Raw genomic sequence first — 15,398 nt, forward strand, 5'->3', positions numbered from 1 at the left:
AACTACAGGTACCTTCTTACCAAGGGAAATGCATCCTGGTCTGATTATTTATCTCAGAAAAGAACAGAGAAAAGATGTAGAAGACTTCAGAGACAAGTGACAGAAAGAAAGAGGAGCTTTGAAATTTGTCTATTTGGAGACAAACTGAAGAGGCTGGGACAGTTCAGAAAGAAAATTCAAAAGAAGTGGTGTATTAAAAATACTCATAAGTTTTATATTAAAAGTTAATAAAATACCAACAACAATAAAAAAGGTAAATTAGGGATTCTCATATACCTTGACCTATAATACAAGGGACAGATGCAGCAGAGTAAATTGAAGGCATCGATTTAAGTGTAAAGAAAGGAAATATTTCCACAAAACTGCATAAATAGCCAACCAGAAGTCATTGCTATTGTATCCAACTTGTAGTTATGAGTATTACTAGCAGAGTTAGATGCAATTATGAAAAATGAGAATATCTGCATCTATGCCAATTTAAAAAAAACCTGCCAGATAAAGGATACAAATTTGTATGTGGCATGGTTTCAGCTAGGATGGAGTTAATTTTCTTGCTAGCAGCTGGTATGGTGCTATGTTTTGGATTTGGGATGAGAAACAGTGATGACAGTGCACTACTGGTTTTGGTTGTTGCTAAGCAGTCAAGGCCTTTTCTGCTTCTCATGCTGCCCTACCAATGAGCAGGCTGGGAGGGCACAAGAAGTTGGGAGGGACACAGCTGGGAGAGCTGACCCCGACTGACCAAAGGGATATTCCATACCATGTGACGTCATGGTCAGTATATAAAGCTGGGGGAAGGAGAAGGAAGGGGGGGATGTTTGAAGTTATGGTGTTTGTCTTTCCGAGTAACTGTTAGGTGTGATGGAGCCCTGCTTTCCTGGGGATGGCTGAACACCTGCCTGCCGATGGGAAGCAGGGAATGAATTCCTTGTTTTGCTTTGCTTGTGTACGCGGCTTTTGCTTTACTTATTTAACTGTCTTTATCTCAACCCAGGAGTTTTTTCTCATTTTTACTCTTCCAGTTCTCTCCCTCATCCCAACTTGGGAGTGAGTGAGTGGATGCGTGGTTCTAGTTGCTGGCTGGGGTTAAACCACGACATTGTGTTTTCAGGCTTGGATGAAGCCTGAATTGGATGACTAGGAAACATATTAGCTGACAATGTTCTTACTAAGCAGTAAATTATTCCATAATTCCCTGCTACAGGGTTTAATTTGCTTTGTTTTCAGTCTATTTACTATTAAGAACAGAGTGTTGGCTGCACCAGAGACAGGGTAAGAGATTGCTATGGTGATCTCACTGTGGTTTCTGTGTCCCCAGGATAACTTTCTGACCTGCATGAAAAAGCCCTTCTACTCCTGTGTCCAGAATACAAGGAAGAGAAGGAAAGAATTTAATTAATTAGGAACAATGAGAGTGCTTTCATTAAAAGTCATGAGGCAAAAGCTATCCCCAGCCCCAGGAGACAGAGATTTGACATGCTCTGGAGCAGACTCCTGTGAGTCAGCTGGCAGGAGAAACTCATGCAGACTGTGCAGCCGCATCCTGTGCCTGGGGTGCTGCCTCATGTCCCGTCGCAGAGCAGCAGAACCTGACCTGAACCCATGCTACAAATTCAAATATCCTCTACCCACAGCCTGTGGAATGCACCCTCCCTCTTTCTATGTGCGCAAGAAGCTATTTGCAGGTTTCTTCACGTATAACTTTTGTTCAGTGCAGCCTTATTAAACACTCGCAGGTTCGGGCCTAAGGCATTTCAAATTTCCTGCACAAAGCACGTATTTTACATCAACAAAGCCTTCACTTTCAGTTTTGAAATGCTGATGGGGCTAGCATACTGATCATTTGCCTGCCGGGTTATTTTCTTACTTACCATATGCTGGCTGTGAAGTTTTTCCAGAAGGGTGTTGTCTGTGCCTTTGGGGAATCGACTCTCTTCATTCACCAACGCCAGTAGACCCAGTTTCTACAGCCAGACAAGAGACAGGCTTTTACAGTCAGCTAAAGCTCTAACTACACAGTACCATGCCAAGAACGGGAGATCCGGACAGCAAGCACACTGACCAATAACCCCTGAGTTACACCCAGAAAAGCTCGAGCTGAAGCAGAAAATCAATGCATTCAGGAAGCAGAACATAAGTGGAGATTATTTATTAAAAAAATCACATTAAGGTTTTACTTTGATGCTGCTCCCTGTCAAAAACTATGACACCCTCCCTAAGCTTACTCTCAACACTGAGCAGAGATCTGCTTTCTTGAGCTGGGATATGGCTAGAACAGCTCATACTTTTTCCAGGACATGTTGGGAAGTGGATCTAAGCAACTACCTGTTTTTAAAATCAGAAGACCCCAGGGAAGGTCTCAAGGCAATCAGCAGTTCCAGTTGTGATCCCTGGAAACTGTCACAGATAACTGCTCACCTTCTCGATAAGGTCCAGGCACTCTGCATTATCCATCCAGTCAATGGCTTCCCAGTTTATCCCTTCCCTGAGAGTCAAGAACAAACAGAAGAAAGATGTGAAATGCAGGATCCAACCCCCTGAAGTACAGAAGAACAGAAACAGCTGAGCATGGCAGCTGTCTAAGAACTCAAAACAATGTGCCGGAATTGGGCTTTGCCATGGCTGAGGAAAAAGAATCGGACACACAATGCACTGTTAACATAAGGAGATGGAAGTAGGAAATGGCCTTTCTTATCCATCCTGGTGATTTAGACTGATACATCTTACAGACATTGAGCAAATTCCACACCAAACTCTAAGAAATTGTAGTTGCTCTCAGTTGCTTTTTCAGGAGTGATGAGCATCAGCTGAAGCAGTGGTGATGACGGACAGTTTGCTACACAGCTTCAAGAGTCAACTGCTGACCCACCAATCTGGAAAGCAGGTCTGAAGCACATCTGCCGGAAGACTGAACCACAATTCATAGGTCCATCAGAAGAAGAGACAGGAGCAACTTTTCAGGGAGAGTTTTGAAGGGGTTGACACACATAAGCTTTGGCCTGACACACAGGGGACCTACAGGGTGGTCCTGCATCTTTCAGAACGGGAGCTGATGTAGGTACAGCAGTGCAATAAATGTGTTTTGAAAATCATCTATGAAATTCTGTAAATCTGTGATGAATGTGTTTCTCCCTGCCCCTTCCCGCCTTATCATCTTTTTATACTCCCATAATACAGGCTGTTTCTGTTTTCAGAATTCAGAGAAGCCTGGGAATAACTCTTGCTCGGGAATACAAGGAAGACTACAGGCTAAGTGTGAAGCTACTTACTGACATTCTGATACAGCCACCTTCCAGGTGAAGGGTAACGTTTTGTCTACAAACCCTTCAGCCTAGGCTTCATACTTTCAGGTTCAAAGCATTCAGAAACCTGTGTGCAATAGTTGGGAGCAACAAACTGGAATAATTTCTGACATATGCAAAGAACTATCTAACCCCCACAGAAAACAGAATATCTTATCCATTTAATGACAAAAAAATATCAGTTCATGGTGTCTCAGATTTTTGCAACAATGGGTGCCAGATAGGTCATATAGTTTTACAAAAAGACCTCTTGGATTCCTTCTAAGAGCATGAAGTTCTTCCAGAATTGAAGGGAGCAGAGTTTTCTGAAATAAATCAAATCACAAATGAATCAAGTTGTTTCTAGTGCCACAGACCTCTTTTCTAATTGAATGACGAAATACATGGAGCTATTTACTAAACCTGAGGAAGCAGAGCTGATACTGTGAAAGATGAGCTTTAATCACATCACCCTAGAATAACTTCATGAGTAGTCAACGATAAAATTCTCTTGTTCTTTCCAAAGTTCAGCCACAGAACTTACACTCCTACATAATCATGAGGAAAAAATCTTTTGTCACGATGATACCATTCTTAACACAAGCTTCCTGCAATGGTGGAATTGGCCTGAGAAGTGAGTGCATAAATAGCCTTGCAGTTTTGTAATCTTTAGAATTTCATGAATTGCCTATTCAACTGTCTCCTTTTACAAGGCTGCTCTCATTTGCCCTCACTGACCCTATTCAATTGCTTCATTCACAAACATAAAGGCTTCTGTTTCAGAGCAAGAACTGAAGTATTTGTCTAGCAGCCTTCTCTAGAAGCAGAAATACTCTAGAACATCCCAGGTACTTCGCAAAATACAATCCAATACGAAGCTCACAGAAGAGAAACAGCTGTGCAGAAGGCCCCATGCTCTTTAAGCTCAGGAAGCAGCCTGATGTAAATCTCCTTGCTGAGGAAAAGAGACATTTTCACAGCATAGGAACTCTAGGACAGAAAAGAGCTGTTGGATATCTATTCATCTATCTTAAGGGACTTTATTTTTTGGACACCAAGATTCCATCTGCATAACACCACCACTACCTTTCGTAAATCATTGCTCAAGTCAGTAATAAGGCCAGCGATCAAGTGTTCTAATTGCTTAAAGCCCAAGATATCCCTATTCAGCTGAGAGACAGAAAGGAATCTGGACTTTCTAAATACTACAGGGCAGAAAGTTTTTGCTTGAAGACAAGTGACCTATGCTGGCAAAGCACATGGAAGGTGCTTGCAGAGACACATCCACAGTCAGGGTTGCACTAAGGCCCAGCTGCCTGTCCTGCTTTAGTGGTAGGGACTGGAAAGAACAAAGGAGAAATGATGTCCTCCGTTCTACCACCCATGAAAGCAATAGAGGGCCACTCCCTCCATTTGTCACCTGTTGTACTCCAGCTGCTCCAAAGAGAAGATGTGTTTGTTGAAATATTCCTGGAGTTTCTCGTTTGCATAGTTAATGTTAAACTGCTCAAAACGATTCACCTGTAAGAAGAAACAAAGATGATAAAACTTTACATTATTTTCCCTGGGCTCTAAAAGAACGTGTAACAGTGATGGGGAAGGTGGCCGGCTGGAATAAAGCCAGAGAGCGTAGAGGCAAGGGGTGTCAGATGGACATGAGGAGGACAGTACGGGGAGATCCAGTAGGAGAGCAGCTTTTGTAGCTCATGCAAGGTTAATTCAGTAGGCCTAAGTGGTAGTAAAAAATGCTAAAGACAATCACATTTCTCTTTTTCTTAGGAAGAAAGAAATGTAATTCCCTAAGTGTTAGGTCACTGGGCTTTCTCTTCTGTGAAATATCTGAGCAGTTACTATATGGCTGCTCAACATACATGCCTTATCAGTTGCAACCAGAAGCATTATGCACAGGATTCTCGACACAAGGCAAAACAGATGTAAACAAAACAAACAATGTGCACACAGGAGTTGGACATTTAATTTGTATACAAGTCACAAATTCAATATTATCTATCACAGCACATCTCTCTAGGGTCTGTGTCACAAACCAGACCTTGAACATCAGCCTACGTGAATACAGGTGTCAAAAATGAACAGCTAAATATATCTTGCTGCTCCCAGAGGGAAGCGACAGTGGAGAAATCCCAGAATGCCCTATGCTAACCTAAACAGGATACAATCCTACCAAAACTCCTTCCTATATGCACTGACATCTCCAAAACCAACCCACCCTGCAAAAGACAAAATCCTGACCTGAAAGTTCTCGAAGCCAAAGATATCCAGGATGCCCACAGACTTAAAGTTTTCCTTGCCTTTGATCTTCGTATTAATCTTGCTAATGAGCCATGAAAAACACTGGGAATACAGCGCCATAGAGAGGGAGTCCCTGGAGTCAGCTGCCTGTAAATGCAGAGAGAAAAAATGAGTCACAGGGAGAACAGAAGGCATAAGGGGCACCACAGATCTCTATGGGACTTCAGGTTCCCCCACTCCTCTTTAGATGTCTCAGCCTCTGTACTGCTTGTGCATGCTGTAGTATTTATATGTACAGTCAACATTCGAGTTCGCAAACAGCCCAGCCACCACAGATGTGCCATGTCTGACCTTTGGGTAACTGAACTTGAGAAGCTGAATGAAGTAGCAAGATCTTTGACATCTTTTGGAACGAGTGCTGGGGCAGGGAAGGTCACAAAATACCTCATGACTAAGCCCGCACCAGTCATTTGCATCACCTGAGCCAAGATTTGCAGTGACAGGCAAGGTATCTCGGTTCAGTACTCCTAGTAGAGCTGTCAAATGGGTGTCCACGCAGTTTTTCAAAAACTGGTAGGGCAGAATTTAATAGAGTAGTCTATCACCAAGTTAGCCTCAAAAATCACCTCTCCCAAACTTTCCTGCAAACAGCATTATCTTATTGGAAGACGGGATAGGCCGGCCAGGATACATGCCCCAGAAAAACATGGGTTGAGAGACCTTTCTGGAGCTGACCCAACATACCGTGTGTCATAACCAAGTGTCAGATGTGGAAAAAATAACTTAAATTGTCGATCACTAACAGGCAGTAAATAATAGGGTGTATGTAAGCGTGTGGATGAATGTCCGAAATTGAACTTTTGAAATCTCAAGCAAAAGCCTGCTGCTGGATAGCTGTAATGGGAATGGGCTGGTTGTAAGTTTTGATAATACTTGGACTAAACAAAAGTGGCATGCCCGAAATCTTCCAATTAATCAAAAGACATGAGACAGAACCACAAAGTAAGAAATTAAGAGGCTGATCACATGCTGTCCTGCACATACACTATTTAGACTACAAAACCAGGGTTTATGGTTCTGGAAAGAAGAGGAGGCCAAAAATAAAGGTTCCCAAAAAGAAGGCATGATCCCAGAGAGTAGAAAAAAGAGACAGGAAAGAAGGTGGAAAAGATCTTGACTGGAAGAAAGATGCTGGAAGTGGGGAAAGATCCCGGAGATCAGAGACATGTGGAGACAAATGTCAGGGTATGCCCAAGGACCTTGGCTGGTAGTTCGTGAGACTCATAAGGAGCTACACAACATGATCAAACACAACTTTCTGCCCAGTCCTCCTGGACAAGCAGCAATCTCCCTACTGGGAAAAGCTGACATCTAGTGAACATAATTCTGAGGGGTGCATGAGCAAGTGTGTGAAATAATCAAGTAGGGTAAAAGCTATAATCTTCTAATTTCATAAATAAACTGCAGCATCTAGATCAACTACAGGTTTTCTCACCTCTGACACCAGGGTAATTCCTTCAGCAGGCCTGACAGCAATGACAGACATCTTCTAAATGCATCTTCATACTCTGTAGTTTTACAAGCCTGAATAACATGACCTCTCCTGTCCTGCTTTGCTGATGGCACAGGCCAGCTGCCTCCGAATCCTCCCAGCCCCTCTCAGCAAGCTTCTGAGGTCCAGCCTGCAAGATTTTGCTTTTCACCCAATGTCACTGTTTTTCTCCTCCTTTCTCTTCCTGGTTAGTATCTCCTCTCCAGCAACCCAAGGCCTAAGACACATAGCAACCTCCCTTCTCCACAGAAGAGAACATTTCAAAGCATGGGCACACGCGCCTTTTCTGGCTATTTCTTCTCTCCATCAGATAAACTGTCTTATTAGTTGGGACTGAGAATGCCCTCAAGGCCATGGCTCTGCAGTGTCTCTGGCCACACAGTAAGTTGGACTCATTTTCCAGGAACAGGACCTCCCCGTCCAGCTGTAAGCAAAGCCGCTTTCCCCACAATATGGCTCAAATGAGATTCTGAAAGGATCCTTTCATCCTCCCAGCTTTGCCCGCCTTCAGGCCAGTTCATCCATTCAGCCCACTGAAATGTCAAAGCTCAGACGGGCAACGAGCCTGTTACACAATGAGAAATCCCTGGCAGCTCTATCAATGTGTTCCTGCAACAACGAGTGGGAATAGGTGGGCACAGTACACGAGGGCTTAAGCAGTACACGAGGGCTGAAGCAGGAATAGGTGGGCACAGTACATGAGGGCTGAAGCGGGAACAGTCTTTACAGGCCCAGTGTTCGGTGCAACGGGCTCACCTAGTGAAAACAGCTAAGTAGCAGCATCCACTTGCTATAACAATTTTCTTGCAGCCTTAGTACTTCCCCAGGCTGCAAGCAGTAAACATGAGGTTGAACATGCACAAATGTCAGGAATAGCTATACTATCGGGGAAAGCTCTGTTCAGGGAGACACTACATCCTACAACTGCGCGCTGTTGCTCTGGATTGCATGGAGTGTCTCTCTGGCATTACTTGTTATCCAGCCTTTTGCACTGATACAGAAAGGTGTGGCTTATTTAGGACAGACAGATGAGAAAAGAAGCTGTGGTACTGGATACTGAGGATATCTACCACAGACTATAGGCTGAAAAATAATTTTCACAGAATTTCATTGCAAAGAAAGGTCACAAACTATGAAAAAAAAAGATACCATTTCTTAAGGGCAAAGCTTAGTTTGTGATACACTAAGCAGGTGTGTTTGCAGCAAGAAAAGAAGGAACTACTCTGCTGTAATGAGCACTGCTGAGACTTCAGCTTGAATATGGTGTCCAGTTACAGGCACTCCACTTCTTGAAAGATGTGGGAAAACAGAGACAGATGAAGAAGATGAGATTTAGAAAATTACTTACAAGGAAACACTGAAGGAACTGGATTGTTTAGCTTAGAAAAGAGAACACCGCGTGAAAAACTTCACAGAAGCGGAAGCTTATAAGGTGGACAGCTGGGATGTCAAAGGTAATCTAAATACGAGGAAAATCTTTTCAGCTCCAGACTCCACTGCAGCTAAGAGCAGGATACTTAAAGAGGCTGTGAAATTCCTTCCATGGGAAATCTGAAGGAAAGTTAGACAGACATCCGTCACAGAACGCCTAGTAACTCTGGTTTCTCTGCCAACGTAGAGGTTGGATTGATAAGGCTCTGCAGTCCGTGCCAGCACAAGATTTCCATTACAAATGTTCATTTTGCTATAACATTATGCTTCTTCCACCATAGTAATATTGCTTGTTGTTTCCCAGAGTCTTGCATTTTACCCACGAGAGAAGATTTTCTACAGTTATCTGTGCATGGACCTAAAACACCAAGAGTGCCCTCAAGTGATCGGCAACACCACAAGTTAAAGTTAGCAGGCACAATACTGTGATGAACCAAAGAGAAATGTAATAGATAACCAGGACCGCCTCCAGCACACAGTACAAGTTCAGAAGATGAGAACTACATATCAGTTCATTTGTCCTCTTTGCAGTTGTATGGATACACAAAGAAGCTACTGTGGGGTAACAACCTACCATCTGCTGGATGTTTTGTGGCAACTGTGTGCAAGCTTTTATCTGTGTGCAAGCAGCATCGCAGCGTAACCTGGGAGTTCTGCAAGGTAAAAGCATGCACACATGAATTACCACAAAGCATCTGGTGTACCTTCTGCATGACACAAGTACAACCAATTCCTGGTGAGTGAAAGTGACTTAAAACCGGCATTGTCATTTGCAAATGAACTCCTGTAAAAAGCAGAGTCAACATTGGGACGTGAACTACCAACAAGGGCAATATACTTGAGGACACAGCTGAGCACCAAGGGGGTGTAACAGGAAACCCTAAACTTGAATGGATGATAGGAGTGGGAGACAGAGGGCCTGGAAATGCAGAAGTGGCAGAAGCAGGAGCGTACACTAGGACACTTACCTGCTCCACAGTGAGAGGGGAGCTGATCTCTTCCCCACGCAGAATCATGGACCTCTGCGTCAGTACTTCAGATAGCTGGAAGGCGTCTAAGCCCAGGAGGTCACTGGCAATGTTCAGCACTAATAACAAAGGAGGACACACTTTTTTCTCCTGCATGGATCCCCATCACTCATGGGGGATCCATATTCTGTAGCTCAGTGAGGAAATCCCAGGGTCTCCTACAAGGCAAGTGACTAAGCCCCACCACAAAACACACTCCCCTTTACTTAATTCTCTTAAAATCACATATCCAGTGTGAGGCAGGGTCAGCACCTGTTATGGGCCACAGTCAGACACTCATATAAGTCAGCCTTTCTGCTGACAACAGGAAGAGCAAAGCACTGTGTAAAGCTCAGCACCAGCAAAATATTTATTGAATGAGAAGATACGTTTTCCTAAAGGCACAATAGTGCAGTCTGGGCATGGGATACTAAATTTGGATGTCAAGAAGAGAGACAATTAACTTGAGACTTGAAGCAGTTGTAATATATATTTATTGCTTCTGTCTGTTTAGGGATTCACTTTACCAGACCAGCTCAGATTGGATAACTGTAACAGAGTGCATGCTAACGGATGCTTCAAAGGAAGATGTGGGAAAGCCTGTTAACAGACTACTTTTATCTCAAACTCCTCCCTGCTCCTATTTCTTACTGCTCTTTCAACACAAAAGAGAAACTATGAGACTGTGGACTCAGTCTCAGACTACCCAGGAGAACAAATGGATCGCAGGGCCACAGCCCAACAAAATCATACTGATGCTCTGGAGCCATGCATCCTGTGGCAATCCTTTTGCAGGGTTAAACTGCAGGGCACCTGCTGGCAAAGGCACTGCAGCCCAGCATAACAGAGGGAGAAAGAATGATGGAGTGAGCTTTACTGGGGGCCTTCTGGGGTCCCACTTACCCGCTTTCGTTGTAACCTGGGCCCCGCCAGCTGTCATGAATTCAACATTTCCCAGATGAAGTGTGCCAGAAAGAAGTTTGAAGATGTCTCTGATTTCTTCAGTGCTGAAGTCCACCACCTTCATGGCAGTCTATGCAAAACCATACAGCTAATGTTGGCTGTACATACAGCCACAGTACAATGGAACTACCACACTCATGCCCAGCCCGTATAACATGTAAAACTCAGAATTATAGTCACCAGGAATCAAAGTGAAATGGGATGGCACAGCCCCTGTCAGTGATCTTCACTGTCTCCCATTCTCTCCTTCATTTACGCTATCCCCATCTGAGGCAGGTGGGCATTTGCCCTATCCTCACATTGGACTTTGCTGTCTGTCATAGGAACATGACATGCCTGTGTGGGCGAATCCTTCCCTGAACACCGGCAGTACCGGCTACAGATGCCACTGGACTGCTTCCACATTCTGCCTTATTGTCTTCCCTGAAGGACGGATCCATGCAATATACTTAATTTACTCTGATCCATGTAACCCCCTTAATTTACCCTAGCTTAAAACAGTAGATGTATGCAGCAAGATTTAAAATCAGGCTTTCAGCACTAACTGCTAGAGGGTTAGAAACAGGTTACCAGGTAATAAGGAAATATGGCACTTTCCCTCTGTCTTAGTGCATGCATGCGAGGCAGGGTTCTTGGGGCATAAATTGACTTTGAGGTGCAGATCCTAGTTTTCAAGCATTTGGCCTTGTCAGCGTTCTAGTTCCCTTTTTACCTCCAGGCTTCTCCTCAACTGAAGTATAAGTACCATGTCACCATTGAAACCTCTGCTGTACAGGAGATATTTCCTTCCCTTAAATCCCACCTAAGCAGGCGCTATTGAAATCCTAAACTGACTCCTATCACCTTGCCTATCTGGTTTCATCTACGTTATTAAAGCCCTCAGGCCAATAACCGCTTATCAAGCAAAACATGAATCGCATATTCATCCAGTTAAACCCATAATCTCTGGTAAAGTTACAGAAATCTGTGTGGTACTTCAGAACACGCCATTTGCACAGGTGATACAAATTTACCAGCACATTTTTGGAGAACGCTACCTTCAGACCTAACTGTTCCCCTTCTAATGGTCAATGTGAGATTTCCTGCATCAGGCCATTTAGAGGGCTCCCAGGAAGCATTATGGGCTGGGGTTCATGCTCTCCAAAGTCTCCATGATTCTAAATTATTATTCATCCTTGACTGTTTCCCAAAAACACTCTTTGAGCCTTGTTTTTACCATAAACAGTTAGAGCTGAGTTTCAGTCTTGTCGAACATCAAATTTTGGCTTAGGACAAATAAATTCTGCCTGTGAGATCTAGACCCTGCAGCATGGTTAGCCCTGAGATTGTGCCCAGAAGTTCAGGAGGAGTTAGAAAAGGACTCACCATGACCTTACTGAACATCTCTACGTCATTGAGGTTCTCATCAGTCACACAACCAGACTGGTTCAAGTAGCGATAAGTCTCTGGCTCAGAGAGGGAGAGGCTCTCTGCAAAAGAGGAAAAAGAGGCAGGGAGGAGAAAGACAACAATTTATTTACCAATCAGCCTTTTCGTTTCATGATCTTGGTCCCCCAAAACAGTGTGTATGTTTACCATAGGGAGAGTTCATTTGAACAGATTCCATACCCCTCAAAAGCCACACCTAGACACTGAATGTACTGGGGAAAGGGAAGAGAAGGGTGTGTGGTAACAAAGCTTGCAGATAGTATGCAAAATGATTTAGAACAGTCAAATCCCAAGCTGCATATTCACAGAGGAATATTTCAATACTGAATTGACACAGCAAAAAAACCCCCAGAACATGAAATTCAATCTCATGAAGTATACGGAAAAATAGTCTTAACTATACGCATACAGTAATGAACTCTAAATTAGGTATCGCCACTTGAGACAGAGTTCAGAGAGTCACAGTAAGATGTCTGAAGACATCATCTCAGTGGTGAGCAGCAGTCAAAAACTGAACACAGTTCAGTTCCTTCAATTTTAGAAGGAACACAGAACTACACATGAGAATTAGGTCTCTGTACATATCTGTAGCACAACCACATCTTAAATACTATCTGCAGGTTTGATTCCACATTTCAAAAAGGACAGAAGAGAACTAAAAAATCTATGGAGAAAGGAGACAAGGATGATCAAGAGACAGAAACACATTACAGATGGGAGAAGTGAAGTAGCCTGGCACACCAGGTTGGAAAGGAAAATGGGCAAGAATAGCAGAGATCTGCTGAAAAAAATAATCTGGTTTTTATGCTTTCCTTAAGTACTTGCTGATAACCATGGTCCCCACTATTTCCTTTTGCTTTAGATGGATGTCTGAATTGACCCACATGGCCATTACTGCATGAACGCCCTAGAACTGAAGCCCTAATTCCTTTCACTCTGTGTCAGGCCCAGTTCTTCCATTTGATTATTCTAACACACACAAAACAAAGACATAAAGAAATTCCCCAGTCCCTCAAAACCAGAGTGCAACTGTAACATGTTTCTGCCTATCTGACCTCTTCAGCAAGACCATCAGTGCTCAGCAGTGCCCGGGGCAGGTACACACAAACGTTGTTAAGGGGGTGATGCACTACAAAGAGGATTCTTCCACAGCTGCCACTTTCTCTGCAGGCCATCTTACAGACCCACCACTCCCTTGCCGATGTACAGAACTATAAACTCTTTGTTCAGATACTACACAAGTTTTCACTCTAGTCCTGCCACTACATCACTGGTCTTTCTAATTCTTATCTCTCCTATTACCTATACTGAAGGTTTGTTGTAAAAGTATTTCTGTCAGTCCAGCCTTTGCAATCCTGGAACAGCTTCCATCAGCATCTGAATCAAGACTCTTCCTTTGCCTCTAGCCAGTTTCGTTACCTCATCTCTCTGTACCCCCTCTTCACTTTGCACAGACTTTTCCCTCCAACTCAGAACGCCTGAAGTGTCTTTTCTTATATAGCATTTCTGTCATCCTCAGCCTCTTTCTCTCAACTCCCCTTTCTGTTTCCATGAAATCACTATATGGCCTTCAAGAAAGTTTTAAATCAAATACCTGAAATATCCATGCTCTAGTTGACTTGTACCTGCTTCATATGCTGGACTGGAAAGAGGATAGAGACATATCCCAAAAAAATGAAATTACCTTTCTGCTCCCCACTCACGCCAGCTAGCAGAGCATAAAAGATGTGATAATTCCTCTCTCCAGGGTTCTGGTGCACCACTCTGTTCTGAAATAAAGAATACAGGAGTAGCCAGTAGAAAGAGATCACACTTGTGGTTGCAAAGGCAAAGAGAGGACCAGGATACAGGTAAATCCCCAGGGCCAATGCACAAGAGGAGCAGTTTAGTGATGGTGTTGTTTAAATAAGCTCTACATCAAGATCTCATGATGTGTGGCTGTGCAACTGAGCACATACAGACTTCTCTGAACTCACTTAAGAGAGTGTGTGCACGGAGAAACTGAACCTTGTCAGCTCTGGCCCTGCTGCTCAGTGAGTTCCTGAGTCCAAAGTAAACCACATCAGAGCAGAGATATCTGTATTTGGAGTTGTACCCCCATATTCCTCTCTATGGAATTGACTTTCCAGTTATTTGTTTTCTCTCCCTTTCCCCTTGGTAAACAGCTTTTTCTTGGAGTCTCTTTGTAATGCACAGCATTTATCAAAGACAGGAGAACAGGCTCTAATAGATACAGAACAAACATTGTTCCTCCACCATCCTCTTCCTCAGTTGGGAAAGATGCAGTAGTAACACCTAAAGAGTTAATGTTTCTGTGCTGTAATGGAGGCAGCATCATCCAGGAGGAGATCTGTCACTGCCCCACCGCACTATGAGGAGGGGGCTCACCCAGCAGCCAGTAGTGGTGATACCTACCTTTTCCAGTAAATCTGAACAGCGTGTTAAGGAGAAAACATTCAAATGGCATATGGACAGACCTCCTGACAACAGGCAAAGAATCTTCTAGACACATTGGGTTGAACTCTGTAACAAGCAACAAATTATCAAAGAATTGACGCTTTGGAAAGTGGACAAAGAGTAGTCCCAAACATGATCTCAGATCCTCCTTTCCACTCATTGTCCATGGAGGTATTATGTGGCAAAGAGATATTTAAAAAGGCAGGATCAGATAGACCACGGGATCTGCACAATGGTGAGGTAACTTAACAAAAGATGAGCCACATTAGGGACACCTAGCAAGATTAGAGAGGTCACTCTAATCTGAAAGTCCGTATTGCACACAGCAAGTCTTGCATCAGTTCTCATTGCTTCTGCAAGACACCACTATCTTTAATCTACCGACAACACAAAGGGCAGAGACTGAACAATCCAAGCCTGTTATTTACAACAGTAGTAAATTCATCTGGCTGCTACTCCAGCGGAAATTGGTGTGGTTTGCAGTCAGCAGCAGCTTTGCACACCAACATCAAGAAATGTAGCTAGGGCAGCTTTAGCTGCCTCATGTAGACAAAAGATATGTCATAGCCTTTGGGAGAGGGGTACATGGGCATACAGGGAAGAAAGCGGTCATGGCACAATATAATTTCACTATATCCAGTCTTCCCCGTCCTTGTTGTCACTGGAACAGGCTCCCCAGAGAAGTGGTCACAGCACCAAGCCTGTCAGAGTTCAAGGAGCGTCTGGACGACTCTCTTAATCATATGATTTAATTTTAGGTAGGCTTGGAAGGGGCAGGGAGTTGGACTCAATGATCTTTACAGGTCCCTTCCAACTTGAGATGTTCTATGATTCTATGCTTAGGGTTCCAAGGTCTGCTGGAGATGGGCAGCGCGAAACAGGGAGTCATAATTGGCCTTTAAATTCCTGTTCTCCTCTGCATACAAACAGTGTGCAGAATATATTGATTCTTAGCTTGGTCTCACTTTTCTAAATCATGAATTCATTGGCAGAACTAACATAAGGGAACAATCTTCTGGGAAAAACAGA

The 15,398-nt window shown here is 43.6% G+C and overlaps 1 protein-coding gene across 1 annotated transcript in view; it reads right to left on the reverse strand.

Moving 5' to 3' along the window:
- The window catches only part of LOC141746125 (unconventional myosin-X-like), a 96,931-nt gene that overhangs the window by 51,010 nt on the left and 30,523 nt on the right, over positions 1–15,398 (reverse strand). Inside the window, exons 7-15 of the mRNA XM_074593935.1 lie at positions 14,328–14,341; positions 13,597–13,681; positions 11,850–11,953; positions 10,425–10,554; positions 9,483–9,601; positions 5,532–5,678; positions 4,702–4,802; positions 2,419–2,485; positions 1,872–1,964 (exon numbers count right to left, since the gene is read on the reverse strand). Of these exons, the coding sequence (XP_074450036.1) occupies positions 1,872–1,964; positions 2,419–2,485; positions 4,702–4,802; positions 5,532–5,678; positions 9,483–9,601; positions 10,425–10,554; positions 11,850–11,953; positions 13,597–13,681; positions 14,328–14,341 (860 nt within the window). The remainder of the gene's footprint in view (positions 1–1,871; positions 1,965–2,418; positions 2,486–4,701; positions 4,803–5,531; positions 5,679–9,482; positions 9,602–10,424; positions 10,555–11,849; positions 11,954–13,596; positions 13,682–14,327; positions 14,342–15,398) is intronic.

This window comes from Larus michahellis, chromosome 7, assembly GCF_964199755.1.
Source record: "Larus michahellis chromosome 7, bLarMic1.1, whole genome shotgun sequence".
Classification (NCBI taxonomy): Eukaryota; Metazoa; Chordata; class Aves; order Charadriiformes; family Laridae; genus Larus; species Larus michahellis.